Source organism: Dromiciops gliroides, chromosome 1 (genome assembly GCF_019393635.1).
Source record: "Dromiciops gliroides isolate mDroGli1 chromosome 1, mDroGli1.pri, whole genome shotgun sequence".
Classification (NCBI taxonomy): Eukaryota; Metazoa; Chordata; class Mammalia; order Microbiotheria; family Microbiotheriidae; genus Dromiciops; species Dromiciops gliroides.
Window position 1 is genome coordinate 449,427,107 of NC_057861.1, and position 18,325 is coordinate 449,445,431.

At 33.9% G+C, this 18,325-nt stretch overlaps 1 protein-coding gene across 4 annotated transcripts in view; it reads right to left on the reverse strand.

The window, feature by feature from the left end:
- TMEM161B (transmembrane protein 161B) overlaps nucleotides 1-18,325 on the reverse strand; it is a 112,230-nt gene that overhangs the window by 59,024 nt on the left and 34,881 nt on the right. For all 4 annotated transcript variants that reach the window (XM_043970105.1, XM_043970088.1, XM_043970097.1 and 1 more), the window contains exon 2: nucleotides 6,268-6,371. In XM_043970105.1, the coding sequence (XP_043826040.1) occupies nucleotides 6,268-6,371 (104 nt within the window). The remainder of the gene's footprint in view (nucleotides 1-6,267; nucleotides 6,372-18,325) is intronic.

The following is an 18,325-nucleotide window of genomic DNA, read 5'->3' on the forward strand; positions in this document are numbered from 1 at the left end:
GTATGGTGAAAAGACTGACAGACAATATGGAGGGGTTAAAGAAGAAAAACTTAAGCTGAATAAGAATGACAATCATCACCATAGTTCAAGACTCCGCTTCTTTTGCCATGGAAGGGTATATATTGTACAGAAATGTAGAAGTAAGCAGCAAGGTACTGATATGAGTATTGGGGATTTTAGATATCGGAATCAAGAGTGTTCTGAATTCACTCAGATTATTAATGTCAGTTCAGAGGTTACATAGGATTTCTATGCTATTACATATACATTTTGGAATTAATGGTATAGGTTTATTTTCATAGAGATTTTAATGCTTTTGAGATTGTGTCTTATACTTAGTTTCTAAAACAAGGAGAATATTTGTAAAAGCTTTTTATAGTCATGCGATCAAGTTTATATTTTGTAATACTCTTATTAATATTAAGTTCATATTCATTTAGATTTCCCTAGTTTGAATTTCATTGTCTTTTATTATTCCACGTGTATTTTCTTCTATTCATTCATCTATCTAATTTTGAAACATGGTTTTGATTTCATAATACAATATTAATTCTAGGAGTATTGTGCTCCCATATTCTGAGTTGTTTGTTTTTGTTATTTTTTTTCTCAACTGATTATTTGATCAAACTCTTTAAAGCATTTCCCTGGCAAATTGTTTGCCATGGCAAGTGTAAATTGATTCTAGAAGTATTATTTTTGATAAGCATATTCCAAAAAAAAAAAAAAGAGGGGAACATTTGTAAAAGTTGTCTTTGAGATTGTGTTGTGCTTTAACTTTTATTTAAATATGTTCAGATTTTTCAAAAAAGTAATTGTATACTAAGTAAAAAAAAGGGGTATTATTTGAAATTGTTGCATAATTATATATTGTGTTCTGAGTCAAGATGTATTCACATTTTTTGCAATCATTTATTATCCTCAATTTTTAAATCCATATGAGACTTGGATTATGGGAACTTATCATTTAAGACATTAATTGCCTTTATTCTGAGTTATCAGATGCCAGTTGGCCAAGATGCCATCCAATCACAAGAGGAATACATGCAAGAGCAGACACTGAATTGTCACATGAGGGGAGACATGCATGAAGTCAAGGTATGGCCGAGGGAACGGCTTTTGACTAATGTTGAGGTTGGATTCTCTTGGTTTAATATTTTATTTTATTTTTCCCCACAATATTGTACAGATGGCTGGAAGTATTCATCCCACCCATCTTATTCTACGCCTGGCTTCTATGCTCCCTCCTATATGCCTGATGCCATGGACATCTCAATCCCATGCATCTGATTAAGTCTGACTCAGTTTCCTCCAATATGTTCGGTGGCATGGACATATATTCCATCCACCTATTTTAAGCCTGGCATACTGTATGGGTAGTACATATTGCTCAAGTGTGGGAATGCTCATATCCCATCATTTCTCTGTTCTTTTATGGTAACCCCCATAATTATCTCAGGTGTCATGATAAATACAGTGTTGAATTTGGCCTTGACACCTGTTACCAATTATATTAGATTTTTTAAATTTCTCATAATGGCATGAGGATGATTAGGCAGATGATGCAAAAAGTGATGAAACAAAGATAAAAATTATTTTGAAAAATTAATATCACAGCAATTGTCTTCTCAATTACCCTCCATAAGGGGGGGACTATAGTAATATTATATAATATATAATAGTAATATTATAATTTTAAAGAATGTTTCAATTTTTGTTTTATTATATGTTTCATGTGTAACAACTAAGATTCTGAATTCCCTTAGACATGTTTTTGAGAACTTTCATTGTTTGATTTGATTATTGACAAAGCTATTTTAAAGTTCTGTTAAGCTCAATTTTGTAGGAAATTTCCTGGCTGATTACCAGTATCCACACATCAACCCCTGAAAAGACTTCCATTCCACGACTACACCTAGAGGACATCTGAGAAAAGACTTTCAGAGACTTTAAATGAACAGTTTTGTTTTGTTTTTTTCTCTTTTCTTTTTCGGTTATAATATACACCATCTGTAATATGTACTCTCTGCAGAGGCCCTCCCTTTGCAAGACCAATGTCAAAGCGTCGGTTCATGAGGACAAAAAAAAAAATCGCCCCTCTGGACAAAACTTTCCTCTCTTCCTTTTCTATATTGTTGTTCACATATTATTAGTTAGCAATAGTTATTATATTCTTTTTACTGTTCCGTCAAGGAAACATTTTGTTTCTTGAGGAACAACAGGGGGGACTGTAACGATTGGAATAACGCCACCTGCTGGATACTAACTGTAGAAGAGTTCTGCCCATGAAGCGAAGGTCTTTGAGGGCAAGACCAGGAGTCTTTGGTATCAGGAAGTGACGCGGACTAGTGGGAGGAGGAAGGAGGAGACGGAGGCGCTCTTCCTTTTGGACTCTGGCGGAGAGCGGAGCTAGAAATGTGCTCTCCCTTTAATAGATAGGAATCTAGGCCTTTCTTTTTCTTTACCAAATTCTTATTCTCCTTAATAAATGCTTAAAAGCCTAACTCTTGCTAAAGCTTATAATTTATTGGCGACCACTCATTAAATAGTTTAGACAGTTTAGCTAGAATTTTAGCCCTTAACACTCTTGTGAAAAATGGTTAGATTACTTTTTAAACATCTACCACAATCAGATCTCTCTCAACTGGTGGCCTTCATTCCACAAGGGAAAAGAGGCTGTGAAAGAGAGCAGCATTATCAAAAAGTAACAACTAACCGAATCAGAAAAGAAGCTGTGAGGTCTACAGGGGGAGAGAAAAACAAAAATGCTACAAAGCAAGTTTTAATATATATATATATATATATATATATATATATATATATATATATATATATATATATATATATATAATTTTTAAAAACCCTACAGATGTAGGGTATATAACTGTGTTCAGGTATCTCAATGTTATAAAGGATATAAGCTCTCCTCTAGACCAGAGGTATGCAATTCACACCCCATAGGCAGGACTTGAATTAAATTAAAATGTAATTTGGGAAATATACAACAAAATAAGAAAAAATATAATACAACATAGATGATGCTAATTTGCAGTTTTCTAAGTCAATATGTAGGCCATAGGGATTCCTTTCTATTTGAGTCTAATACAACTGCTCTAGACCAAACTTTTCATGAAAAAGAATGTTAGCAGACACAACCTTCCAAGGAGTTCATTCAACTGAGGTAGTTTTTCCTAACTTCTCAAACCCAAATTGGACTCTGTAACTTCCAACTACAGCTCCCACTTCTGCCTGATGAGATTAAACAAAACATATCTAATGGTTCTTTCAATATAACAACCTTTCTGAACAAGGTATCATGGCAGTCTGCTTTTCTCTGGCTTTATATATCCACTTCCTTCAACCGATTTTCACATGACAAAGACTCAAGAACCTTCACCATCGTACTTTTCCTCTCCTGAACAATCAGACTCTGGACACTGGCTTATCTATGTTCTTCCTAAACTGTTGGCACCTAGACAATAAGGTTTTTACATTATTTATTTCTGATGTTTCTTATATTATTAAAAATAGCTTTCACTACAGCTATTTCCCTCTCAAGCTCCTTAAAGCATTTCTCAGTTCTGAAGAATTTTTCTCAACTTTTTTCATTTTACCTAGCAGCAACATTCAGAAATATATTCAACAATGCTTTCAAAGTATCACTGTGATCACAAGATGTGGATCTGGAAAGCTGGAAATGCCATAGAGCAAGGAGTCTTAACCTAGGGTCCATGAACTTGTTTTAAAAATATATATATATATTTTAAGACTGTATTTCAATTTCAATATAATTGATTGCTTCTATAATCACATATATTTTACTTTACACATTTACATATATTGTGAGGAGGGGTCTCTAGGTTTTCACTAGACTGCCCAAAGAGTCCATGATATAAATAAAAGTTAAGAACTCCTGTCCTAGAGTGAACCCCAGTCTAAGACTTTCATCTTTGAGGTTAAAAAGTAAAAACCAGAAAGATTAAATGACTGGCCCAAAGTCAAGGATTGTAAATAACAGGCAGAATTTAAGCCTTGTGCTCTTCATTTCAAATCCAACCCAGTTCCTATTACAGCACATTGCTTTCACTTGAGCTAACAAAAAAAAAAAAGTAATTGGGGCTTTTGGTCTTCACATTTATATTATGAATATTAATATTAATAGCTAAGAAAAGCAAAAGAAATTTCTCCTTCACAAGAAATTTAGGTGTTGTTGCCTCTCAGATCTTCTGTACTCACTATGTAAAAACCAGAACACTTTACAAGCTAGATGGCGATTTATAAAGAGAAAGTCATTGAAAGGTAGTCTGACTAAAATGAAACAACATTCCTAGAAAGAATTTAAGTGGCACCAATGCACTGCATCCAATACCAATTTTTGTATTGAATACAATATTACAAGGTCATACTTTCATGGCCAATAAAGTGATAGAATGTTACCAAGTACTTTACTCACTTCACTGTGAGGTAGGTGGGCAAGTTTTATTATCCTAAGTATTCAGATACAGCAACTAAGCCTCAGAAAAATTAAATGATTTACTTATAGTTCAAGATTCAAACCCTGATCACCTAATTCCAATCCGCTCCACTGATTTTCTAGTACAAGTTTATGACCTGTGACACTATACACATATCAAAATCAAAGGCTTAAAAGTACTTCAAATTAAAAAGAAAATTCAGCTGAATTATCAGAGCCTTTTTTTTCCTCTCTCTAATAAAAACAGCAAAAACTCAAGGTAATATACTTTATCACATAAAATACAGATGAAAATAGGGAAAGGTTTCCAGGTACAAAATGTCAGTGAAAGAAAAATTGTAATCTTCATGGACTGTACATTTTAATGAGTTAACAGCCATGTCTGCTCTTGTTAAAAAATCATAAAGAGCTATCAAAACACAAATACACACAGAAGTTATCAGTACAAGATGGAGGAAGTACTGTTTGATTTGAAGAGTCTAAAACTTTATTAATGCATTAGGTTGAATTTTATCTGTAGAATAAGAATATATAAATTCAGACACAAATAATCTGGAATTTGTTATAATTTATAAAATTTCCCTTTACATGATCTATGGGGAAAGGATAAGCTAAGTGAATTAGTTAGGCAAATATGATTAAAGAACAAATGTTAAGCCCTTTAAAAAATTTACAATTATTACCCAGCCATACAATCAATATGATAATTACAAATGGCCCATAACTATTAAAATAGGTCTCACAGGTTTAAAAAAAAAACTTTGTCATGATACTATTATTATAAATCTGAATTTTAAAATTCTGATTTAGACTACCTTCCCCTTTACTGAATTAGTGGGGTTCTGCAAATGTTATAAAAATAGATGAGGGGGAAAAACTGGATATTAGTCAAGATGACTAAGATTTAGAAAATAGGGAAACATTAAAGGAAATAAAGGTTTACCTATCTTTAAGTATATGAAATTATCATAAGGAAGGTAGTGTTCAGTTATTCTGTATCTCCACAAAAGGCTCAAACATAAGAAAATGGATGAACAATACATCAATAGAGTTTCGTAATTTCACAAAGATGAAAAACCAGGGGAAATGTTACAGACAAATAAGTGGCAACTTTGGTTACTGCAATCATGGTATAACCAATAAATAATCATTTATTAAGTACCGACTATATTCAAGGCACTGTGTCTCACTGTTAGGAAAAGGAAAACAAAAATAAAAGCCTCTGCCCTCAAGGGGCTTACATTCTATAGGAAAAGCAACATGTACACAAATAAACTTAAATACCATGAAGTAACTTCCGTCATCTCCATCTCTATGCCCATCCTTTCAAAGTCAAACATTTTGGAGCTCTTTTCAGGAAAACAAACCACAAATTTTACTTTAAGTAGAAGGTAACAGCCATTAACTGGTACAAATGATCATTATTAGTGAGGGATATATTTTGACTTGTTTCTCCAGCAGTAGAGATGTGTCTGTGTTTGATTCAAAAAACCTCACTTGTCCCCACTGTGACCAACTCATGAGTTTTCAAGGAATCTGATGAAAATTAAGGATGACACCTATGTCTATGGAACATAGCAAAGTTATCTGGTTCACATGTGAACTAAATCTATTAACATGACCTTATTAGTTTTTCAATTGAATCAAATAATTACATGGAAAATTAATAAAACTCTAATTTTAAAATTTTCCTTCCTTGCCTTTTTAAAAAGTTGTGACTATAAATCAAAACCTGTTTTGAAGCTAACTGTTGTTAAACTGAAGTTATTAACAAAATCAATTTATTCTTGACTTACCTGCCATTACAGAGAAGCCAGCGAGCAAGAGAATAGTGAGGTAAGATCTTCTGCATGACACTGGCCATCACCATGGTAACAACCAGTTGTATACCTATCACACCCTGTGGAAAAACAAATTCAGTAATGAATCAATGCTCAATTAGGGAAGGCAATGTGGACATTTGTTAAGTTTCCTTGATTGGACCTCACATATCCCACAAATAATGTTTTAAAAAACATTTTACAGTAAAGGTCTGTTTACTATAGAAATCTATCATAATGTTAGGTATTCTACATTTCAAAAGAAAATGTTTAAAGACTTATTTACATGTACATTCAGAAACTCTGTGTTCATGGAAATTTTTCAGTGTAAGTTAAATTTCCTTATTTTTACCCTAAAGGCAATTAATTTTTTTCTATTTCAATTTATGCTTTTTAACCCACTAAGGAAGACAAACTTTTCCAAAAGGACGTGACAACCCGATGACCCCTGTTCTTCTGCAATATACAATTTATCAATTCTAGCTAGTAATCAGGAAGTGGTAATAAGAGGCCTGAGTGCAACTATATAAAAGACACATTGTCCCTAAAACCTGGTGCCACCTTCACTATGCATGACTGCTGATTAGATACTGACTAGAAGACCAATTACTATATAATGAAATCCTATATAATGTTAGCCCTTGGTAAATGAGGCTGAAGCTAACAAAATACCAAAATAACTTCATCATGAAATTAAATTTACACCTAACTAGCAATCTCATATCAATATTATGATAACGTAAGGGAAGAATTCAAGGAAAGGTTTTGTATAAATTTCAAATTGAATATGAAGAACTTCTCCCAACAGATAATTTTTAGAAGGTAACTTTTGTAGACAATTTTAAATATGTCGTCTGCTATTGAATTTCTTTACACCCCTAATATATTAAAAGAAAACAGTTCTTAACAGTGGTCAAGCGTACACAGCAAGCCTATTTGACTTTGTCATTCTAATGACATATAACATATACAGCCAATTTGGAGAAGCACAAAAATCAACTGGCTGACCAAGTAATTGAAAAGTTGGCTTCTTATTGGTTCAAAATCAATCATTAAACATGTTTAATAAGGTTCCATACTCTATCAGTAGATTGTTGGTCAGTTTCCGTAGACCAATTTTAAGATAATTTGTGTACATTTATCATCTAAGTCCTTAAAAAACAAAAAACTATCTTTTGTTTTTTGGTTTTTTTTTTAGTGAGGCAATTGGGGTTAAGTGACTTGCCCAGGGTCACACAGTTAGTAAGTGTTAAGTGTCTGAGGCTGGATTTGAACTCAGGTACTCCTGACTCCAGGGCTCTATCCACTGTGCCACCTAGCTGCCCCCAAATCTTTTGTTTTGCATGAGTGCATACCAGCATCCAAAATAGGCAAAACCAAAACATTTGAAAAGTCAATATAATAAAATCAAAAGACAAAGACCAATGACGAAACAAATATCTACAAATCTGGTTCAAGAACCATTTCCCGAATATAAATGAAACAGGGGCAGCTAGGTGATACAGTGGAAAGAGCATTAGCCCTGCATTCAGGAGGACCTGAGTTCAAATCCAGCTTCAGACACTTAACACTTACTAGCTGTGTGACCCTGGGCAAGTCACTTAAACCCAATTGCCTCACAAAAAAAAAAAAAAGAAAGAAAGAAAGAAAAGAAATATAAATGAAACAAATAATATAGTAGCTATCTCCAACTTGAATTTATTTCTGAAGATCCTTACTTGGAATGTGTTATGTTAGATAATTTAAAATATGTCCATGGCTCTGCCAAATTACAATGGCAATCAAAGAATTTTAAAATTTAAAACTCAAAGAATTTTATTCTCAGACTTTTAAATAGAACATGTGACAAAATGTAAACAATTCCCCAAAATACTACCTTGTAAAAGTAAAAAGGAAAATGAACATTGTTGTGAAGCATTCTCATTAGGAAAAATTGACAGGCAAAAAAATCATATCATTTCAAGTAACAATTATTGAAAATAATGTTATATTTTAGAGAATAAGAGGGCACATGTTATGAACTTGTAGAACAGGAAGAACCAAAGAAAAGGAAGTGACCCTCCAAAAAACCAGAAAAATACTCCAAAATGAGGCAAATAAAATAATCGAAGGCATCAACAAAAATGCCAAGGGCTAGCATTATTTGTAATATAGAAATACTAGAAACATTTCCAGTGCAAAAACAGATAAAACAAAGATGCCTTGATCTGTCCTTACTGTTTTGACATAGTTCTACAATTGCTAGGTAGAACAATAAGACAGGAGTACAAAATGAAAGGTAGCTAAATCAACAAAACCTATCACTCTTGGCAGATGACCCAATGGATGGTATACTCTGAAAACACCACATAATCAGCCAATACTAAACCCTCTCCACACACACGAAAAAACCCCTGACAAAACACCTTCCCCCCCAAACCCCAATAAATTGGGACAATATCTTCAGTAATAGTGCTGGAAACAAAAAAAAAATCCATACAACCATCAGAATTTATATATCGTGCTAACAAAAAAGTTGAAAAATAAAAGTTCCTTTCAAAATAAGTGCAAAATACATAAAATATCTGGGAATTAACAGGCCATGACATATAGGAGTAAAAGGAGACAAATAAATGAAGAGATGTTTACTGTTCATTGTTGGGTTGAGCTAAAATAATTTGTAAAACAAGGACCAGACTCAAGTTACCAAGGGTGTTATTTTACATATCTAAACAAAACAATAATGAAATTCGTGTAAGAGAAATGAAATATCATTATTAGACTTAAAATATATTATAAAAGTAAACCATTCAAAACTATTGTGGTTTAAAAGACAAAAAAGAAAAAGTAGATCAAAAGACCAAACTACATAAGTAAAGGAAAAGAAGCATAATTGGCCGCATCAATAACAAAAACAACTGAGATGAATGAGAAATGTGAGAAACAGAGTTTCTGGGTAATTGATAATCAATTTATTAATCAGGATAGCTAATTATTAAAAAAAAAAAATCCTGGGTCAGTGGTTTCTCTCAGTAACCAAAGGCAAAACCACGGAGATGCCCCTGTCAAGTAAAAATAAACCCTGATTAGTGAACAATTAATGAGGGGATAGACTTAAATATGGAGATGGGCTGAAAGCCTTCAGCTCCTCCTGCTAAGAATGTGGCTTGATCATGAGACTCGGCTACTTCCAGTAAGCTGGACAAAGGAATTCACCTCTATGGTGACCACTCTGGTTGGTTTTCTCCTTCATGAGGTGGGTCACACTAATCTCAAATAGAGGTATGCAAGGGCCATAGACTTAATGCAGTAGGGCTGAAATCCACCTAGATTCAATTCTATTTACATTCTAAAAAGAAGGTCACCTAGTTGGTTGGAGTCCAGCCTAAGATTGCATGTTCCCAGAGGATTAGGCCACTATCAGCACTATCCTTCAGAGACTACCTTTCTGACCTACAGAGGCTGGTCCCTGAATAAAAAAATAGAAAGCCTGGATCCTAATTAATAATGGGGTATTAACATAACAGAAAAAAATAACTTTTCTCACAACTAAAATCATATGAATATACTAATAAATGCAGAAAAAGCTTTTGACAAAATATAATACCTATTCTTATCTCAAACAAAGAGCAAGCAGCAATAAGGATAAACCAGAGAGAGCCTTCTCAATAAGATTAGGGGTGAAGCAAGAATGTCTATATCAGCCCTATTACTCAATATTGTGCTAGAAATAGAAACTATAGAAATACTAAAAATAGGCATGAAGGAAACAAAACTATCACTTTGCAGACAATATGATAGTGTATTTGAAGAATCCTAGAGAACCAACTAAAAAACTAGTTGAGACAATTAACAACTTTACCAAAGTTGGAGGATATAAAATAAACTCAAATGTATCATCAGCATTTCTATATATTACCAATAAAATCCAGTAGGAAGAGATAGAGAAATTCCTTTTAAAATAACTGTAGATAATATAAAATACTTGGGAGACTATCTGTCAAGACAAACCCAGGAACTATATGAACATAATTACAAAACACTTTTGAGACAAATAAGGACAAATCTAAACAAATGGAGAAATATTAATTGGTTATGGATAGGCCACATCAATAAAAATTGTAATTCTAACCAAATGAATTTACTTATTCAGCGCCATACCAATCAAATCATCAAGAAGGTGGCCTAGCAGTACTAGATTTCAAACTATAGTACAAAGTGGTAATCATCAAAACAATTTGGTACTAAGAAATAGACTGGTAGATCAGTGGAATAGATTAGGTACAATATACAGAAGTAAAAGAACCAACTAATCTAGAGTTTGAAAACCCAAAGATGCAAGCTTTGGGAGCAAAAACTCACTACTTGACAAAAATTGCTGGGAAAACTGGAAAACAGTTTGGCAGAAACTGGTTATAGATCAGCATCTAATATCACATACCATGATAAGGTCAAAATGGGTAACATAACTTAAAAATAAAGTTGATAAAAGTAAATTAGGTAAACATGGGAAAATTTACTTCTCAGATATATGGATATGGGAAGAGTTTATGACCAAACAAGAGAACGAAAGGATCGCAGAAAGTAAAATAGCTAATCTGATTACATGCAATTAAAAAAAGGGTTTACACAAACAAAACCAATTCAGTCAAAATTAGAAGGAAAACAAGAAAATGGGGAATATTTTGCAGTGAGTTTTTCTGATAAAGGCCTCATTTCTCAAATATACAAGAAACTGAGCCACATTTATAAAAAATAAGAACTATCCCCCAATTGCTAATAGGTTAAAGGATGTTGTTTTCAGAAGAAGAATTCAAAGCTATAATACTTATATAAAAATTGTTCCAAATCATTATTAATCAGAGAAATAAAAACTAAGACAATTCTGAGATGTCCTACCTATATCAGGTTGGCTCACATGACAGAAAAGGAAAATGACAAATGCTGGAAGGGAAAAATAGGGATACCAATGCATTGCTAGTGGAATTGTGAACTGGTCCATCCTTTGTGGAGAACAAATTTGGAACTATGTCCCAAGGACTAAAAAAACTGTGCATACATACCCTTTCACCCAGTAATACTACTACTAGGTCTGTATCTTAAAGAGAAAGAAGAAAAAGTCAAAGAACCAATCTATACAAAAAAATATTTATAGCTGCTCTTTTTGTAGTTGCAAAAAATTAGAAATTGAGGGAATGCTCATTGACTGGGGAATGGTTGAACGAGTTGTGGTATATGACCATGAAGTAATACTAACTACTGTGCTCGATAAGACATGATAAGCAGGATGGTTTCAGACAAACCTGGGAAGACTTATATGAACTGATGTAAAGTTAAGTGAGCAGAACCAGGAGATCAGGGGCAGCTAGGTGGCACACTGGATAGAGCACCGGCCCTGGATTCAGGAAGACCTGAGTTCAAATACAGCCTCAGACACTTACACTTACTAGCTGTGTGACCCTGGGCAAGTCACTTAACTCTCATTGCCCCGCAAAAAAACAAAAACAAAAAAAGAAAAGAAAAAGAACCAGGAGAACACTGTACACAGTAATAGCAATATTATAACCACAACTAACTGTTAGCTACTCTAATCAAGACAATAATCCAAGACAATTCCAAAGGACTCACAATGAAAAATGCCATCTACATCCTGAGAACTAATAAACTCTGAATGAAGATTGAAGCATACATTTTCTTCTACTTTTTCTCGTTGTTTTCTTTCCTTTTTTGCAACACAGTTAATATGGAAATGTTTTGCATGACTTTACATGTATAACTGATATCATATAGCTTGCCTTAGTGTGTGTGTTGGGGAGGGGGTAGCTGGAGGGAGAGAATTTGGAACTCAAAATTTTAAAAAGTGATTGTTAAAATAAAGTATAATTATAAAAAATGAGAAAGCAGAAGCAGAAACCAGAAGAAAAAAAAATCCTCTAATCCAGTGTTTGTTAAACCAAAGAACATAAATTACTGGCAATAAGATGCCTTTTCTGACAAGAACTATTAAGAAAACTAGAAAGGTGTTTGGTGGAAATTAGGTTTAGACAAACAACTTATACCATTGGACTACAAGTTCTAAATGGATACCTAAAACTGAAGAGAAAAGGTTACACTCTACACACAAGAAAGGAGGAACTTCCCACAACTATGGCCACAGAGGGTGAGAGGGGTATGTAGGGAATAATTTTTAGCTAAATAAAGGATAGAGGATATCATGAAATACAAAAAAGACTATTTTTGATTACATAATATTTTAAAAGCTTTTACATAAATAAAACCAATGCTGAAAAACTAAGAAACTATAGAGAGGAAAATATTTTTAACAAATGACTGATACAAATCTATTATCCAAAATACATGGAAAAATGACACAGATATATTATATTGTTATGGTTCAGGCCTGACTGACGCCAGTCCTCCAGTTTACACTCAGAAACAGGAAAAGAATGAGACCAGAACTTCACTTCTTTTCTAGTGCCCAGAAAACCCAACATAGAGCTGAGTACCACAGACATTTAGAGTAAAAGCTTGCTGAAATTCAAAAACTGCCAACCTGCCCTACCTAGCTCACATTTTTCCATTATAGATGTGAGAATTACTAAGATTTTGGTCTTAATAACTAGTATATAATTCAAACAACTAAACACTATTGCATCATGAAACTTTGCATCATTATAGTCTTTTCTTGGTATTCTTCCTATATCTTGAACTTAAATGGCTTCCTTCTACCCTAATGGCTAGGAGTGTTCACAGAACACAATGGGTGCTTAATAAATGTCTAGTGAATTGGATTCTTTGCCAAATAGCATTGTACTACTTTGTCAAAGGTGCCATTATAATTCCTTTATAAATTGTCCTACACAGAATAATTCCAAGAAAATAAGGCAATTCCAAAAGCAAATGCATGACACTGTCCTACATAATGAATACCTAAATTTTGAAGGTGCTATAAAGCAAAATATCATAAAACCTAATGGGATTCAAGGAAGTGAATGGTGAGTGTAGACTTTAAAGAATACGATTTTTGTTGAAGGTTTGGAAAGATAAGGTAAATAATGATGACATAAAAGGGTAGAATTACAGAGTCTTCTAGCTATAAGCCTAAACTTTTACTCAAACTAGAATCCCTTTCAACAGCATTTCTGACCAAGCCTTTGCTTGAACACTTCAAATGACAGAAGACTCACCACTTCAAAAGAAATCTACCTGCACAGTGACAGAGAAAACTTCCTAGAAAATAGACTTGTAGAGTTGATGAAAAGCTTTGTGGAGTTTGGTTTTGATATAACAGCTGTGAGCTGATGTAATAGCCATAACAGCTAGGAGAAACTATGCTAGTGCTAGAAAGGATGCTAGACCTGGAGTCAGGGAGAACTGAGTTCAAATTTAGCCTCTTGTACTTACTGTGTGACCCTAAGCAAGTCAATTAACCTGTCTGCCTCAGTTTCCTCATCTGTAAAATGGGATTAATAATGGCATCTACCTCCCAGGTTTGTTGTAAGAATAAAATGAGATAATATTTGTAAAACACTTAACACGGGGCTTGGCCCATAGTAGACTATTGTAAATGTTAATTCCCTCCCCATTTATAACTTTATAATTAATTTATAAACTTTATAATTTATAACTTTATAATTAAAAACAAATAAAATAAGAAAGATAATATTTACTTAACAGAAAGGTTTTTTTTATAGGAAATTTTGGATCACTACATCTGTCATTGGAAAAGTATTTATATCTAGGCATAACTTGTGTCTTGAACTCCAGAACCCAATCACCAACTCCTTGGCTGATATGTTTGACTGAATGTGCCACTGGCATTTCAGATTCAACAACAAAATATTTCTGTTCCTGTCTGTAACCTGAGGCAACCGTAACATTAAAAAAGAAGAATAGCTTGCTCTAGGAATTAGGTTTTCTCTCTTGGAAGATCTTCAAACAGCGTGGTAGATTTGTTAAAGTAGAGAATCTGTTTTAGGCCTTGCTTAGACCAAGACATTTGCTGAGATGCCTTCCAGCTCTGAAATTCTGTGATTCTATGATCCTTCCAGTCAACAGGATTTCTGAACTCAGATTCCCAGATTCTTTTTCCTATTTCAGCCCCCAACATCCAACTTATTTTCATACCTTTTCAATTTTACCACTATGTGCCTCTCACACCACAATTCCATGGCCATTACCCTAATTTAAGTCCTCATTACTCCTTGCTGAGCTGCCTGTAATAGTCACCTGATGGATCTTACCAATTTCCACCTTGTTTCTCTAGCTAATCTGCATAAAACCATATGATCTCCTACTCAAAAAAACTTCTGCTGCCTATTTATAAGATGAATACAAATTCCTTAGTCGAGCATATAACTTTCTCCACAATTTGGCTCCAACCTAACTTTCCAGACTTATTTCAAAACAATACTCTAGATTTTACCAGATTGGCATATTTGATGTTTTCATAACTTACCACTCCTCCTGTTGTGCATCCTTCGTCATGCATCTACAAAAACTTCAATCTCTCCTTCCCATCCCCCATCATGCTGGAATTGTCATTTCTTTTGTCTGCCTCTCAGAATTCTTATCTTTCTTCAAGGCTCAGCCCAGACATTGCCTCCTTGATGAAATCTTCTTTGATCCCCCCCACCATGCTGCTAATGTGTTCTTCCTAAATTACCTTTTACTTACTTTTCTCTATATTTATTCTATCTCCATATTCTATCTCTATATTTATTCTATCTCCATATTCTATCTCTATATTTATTCTATCTCCAAATTACATTATGTACCTTTAAGTTAGAAACTGTATGTTTGTTTTTATAAGGTCTTGCACACAAAGGGCACTTAATAGATGTTTTCAGAAAACATGCATATATGTACGTACATACATACATAATATAGGTTACACATAACATTTCCAATATTCCACTTATGTAAATAGGAAGAAATGATGAGATTTTAGGCAAGTATTCTCATAAGTAAGCATCAAGTTTTTCACCAAGGTTCCTCCCCTTTTCCATAAACTGTTCAGTCTTTCTTACGTGAAAAAAATAGTTCTAGTAATTATTTCTAAACATGGCAGCAATTTCCCCCAATTATATACTATTTCCTATAGCTCATATGCCATAGTGTTTCTAAGATTTCTGAACTGATTTACTATATGAATACCAATTATGTTACACATATTGGTTAATACAGTAAAATGCTACAGGTCTTAATTTAAGAAGTCCCAATCATTTGTTATTTCAAAGATACTAAACTTTATTATTACTGCCATTTGCTATTTTTTAATGGCCACTTTCCATAGTTTCTAGGTTTTGCATAAACTTAAGATATGATGATTGCTTTTAATTCTGTTAAGGAATTGTGTATGAAAATAACAAATCTATAAAATAAAAATTTTATTACCATCTTTTGTAAACATAACCTTAAATTTTACATACTTTTCATGAAAATATTATGTACATAGCTGGGTAGAAATGTACTGAAGATTCTGAAGTCCATAAGAGCTGAAGTCTCAAACATACTCACAACCATATGGGTCATTGACTCAAGTAGACTTGATCATTTTAATAGCATCAAGACAATAACTTGACCAAGGAGATAGTTTCTGTCTGGATTCTTTGCCCCTAGGCCTGGATTCTTTTAATAGCTGGGGCTAGGGAAAATTATTTATGAAATAGCTCATAAGCACCCAAGAAGGGTGAAACAGTGGGGCAACTTAGGTTTCAACATTTTCATAGCTATTAACCTGAGGCCATGAATAGCATGGAAAAGTTATTCAACTATGGACTTGAAGAACGATCATTTCATTTTTTGTCAGTAATTTGGTTTCCTGAGTAGGTTAAAAAATTCTTATACAAGAAGAAAATTAAAAAAAAAATTCTCCAAAGATTTCAATGCATCGAAAAACAAGGCAAAATATTTGCTAATACCAGAAATAATTTACTAAAGTAAAACAAACACAATCTAAAAAAAACAGATTCCAAAACATTGAACACTGTGTCCTGTCAACCTTAGTAGAACTGTTATATTGCATTAAACTAGCTTTCCTAATAGTAGCAAACCACTGAAACAAAAGGTAGTTCTACTACCATTGGAAGGAATATCTGCATATACACTAGGACTTAAGAGACCACCTCAAATGGCTTCAATTATCATTTCCCTGAGTAACTAAAGGGAAAAAAAGAAAGTGAATATTGCCCAATAGGTCTTACTCTTAGTTTTCAAATTGTTTGAATATTACTGTGATAGATACCTAGAAATGTTGAAACAGACTTCTGGGAAAAATACTCAAAAGGCTTTCTACACACTTTATTTTCAGTAAATCTCAAGCCTAGAAAGGAAAATGAATGCAGGAAAGATTTTCATACTTCAATTTCTGACTTTAAAATTACAACTATAGGCATAATGGTTAATCAACAAATATTAATTAAGTGCTTACTTGGTTCTGGTACTTGTCCTAAGCTCTAGGAATACAAAGGAAGGAAAAAAAGAAGACAGTGGAAAAGAGTCTAGAGCCTAGGGAGAGTAAGGGAACTGAGCACCTTGGCAGAAAGAGATCCCAGAAGACCTCTGTACTAGCACTGGGTGCAAGATCAGGTGCCATTTGGCAGCCAATTATCCAGTTCTGAGTCACAGTTCCATGGTGGAAAGGAGAGATCTTGGTCACCAGGGAGCTGGGATCCAACCTGTAAAAGGACCAAAGTATAGACCAGGAAGGGAGTGAACAGACTTCTCCCTAGAGAATACCATATTAGAAGCATCAAAAACTTAAAAGGTCCCAAGACTATTTCTGAAAGCATCAGAAGAATGACAAAAGATGGAAGCGAAGGCAAGTATTCCCCCCACCAAAAGGTGAACAAAGCCCAACTCTAACAAAAAGTCCAAAGTTAAGAAATAGTCTGAAAAAACAAGGAAATCTCTCTCAATCTCTCTCTCTCTTTCTCTCTCCCCCTCCTCCTTCCTTCCTTTCCTCCTTCCATCCCTACACATACACACACACACACACACACATACACACATACACACACACACACACACACACACACACACACACACACAAAACCTGAATATGAAAAGCTCAACTGCAAAGCTCAAGACATACATAGAAAATAGTAACTTGAAAATCACTATAAGGAAAACCTCAAAGAAAAATGCAAACTGGACACAAGTCCAACAAGAATTCTTAGAAGGGCTAAAGAGATCTATTTAAAAAAAAAAAAAGCAAAACATGATTTTAAAAATCAATTAAGAGTGCTGGAGGAAAAATTGTTAAAAGAAATGAGCTATGCAGAAGCCAGATCTCCTGACATCCAGTTTAGTGGATGAAGGTAAAACTAGGAATTCACCCTGGATATTACAGACCTTTTCAGTAAAATAGGAAGTGAAAGCAGAAGTTAATATAAAACTTATAGGGGCTTAAGGTGAGAAGAGCAGTGGTATAACCACTGTATTAGTTTCTCTGGGGAACGATTAGAGATGAACAAAAAGATTACCAGTTAAAGTTCAACAGCATAAAGGTCTACTGGTCCAAATCTCTCTTAAATAGCATTTGCCAAAGGAAAGTTCCAGATCTTCTAAGCTTGAAAGAGGTGTGTGTGTGTGTGTGTGTGTGTGTGTGTGTGTGTGTGTGAGAGAGAGAGAGAGAGAGAGAGAGCGAGCGAGTGTGTGTGAGCAAGCTTCAGGCAAATACCTTGCTTGTGTATGACTGATGTGAAAAAGAAATAAAGGATGATGAGATAGTGAGGGACCAGGAGTAGAGAGAAGTCAACAGAAGGTAAATGAGATAAATGCTTGTTAATTAAAAAAAAGGAAAATACAATTTACTTTAAAAGAAAAAATAAAGGAAAACAAAATCTCTGTTATGTCAAAGGATGCATACCACATGTTCTCAGTACTTGTCCCTGGTTTTGAAAAAGGAATGAGAGTTTATTTTCTTCTTACAGATCTCCTTGAGAAAATAAAAAAGATCATGATGAAATAGTCTCAAAGATAAATTTTTCCATATTGTAACGATTGGAATAACGCCACCTGCTGGATACTTACTGTAGAGGAGTTCTGCCCA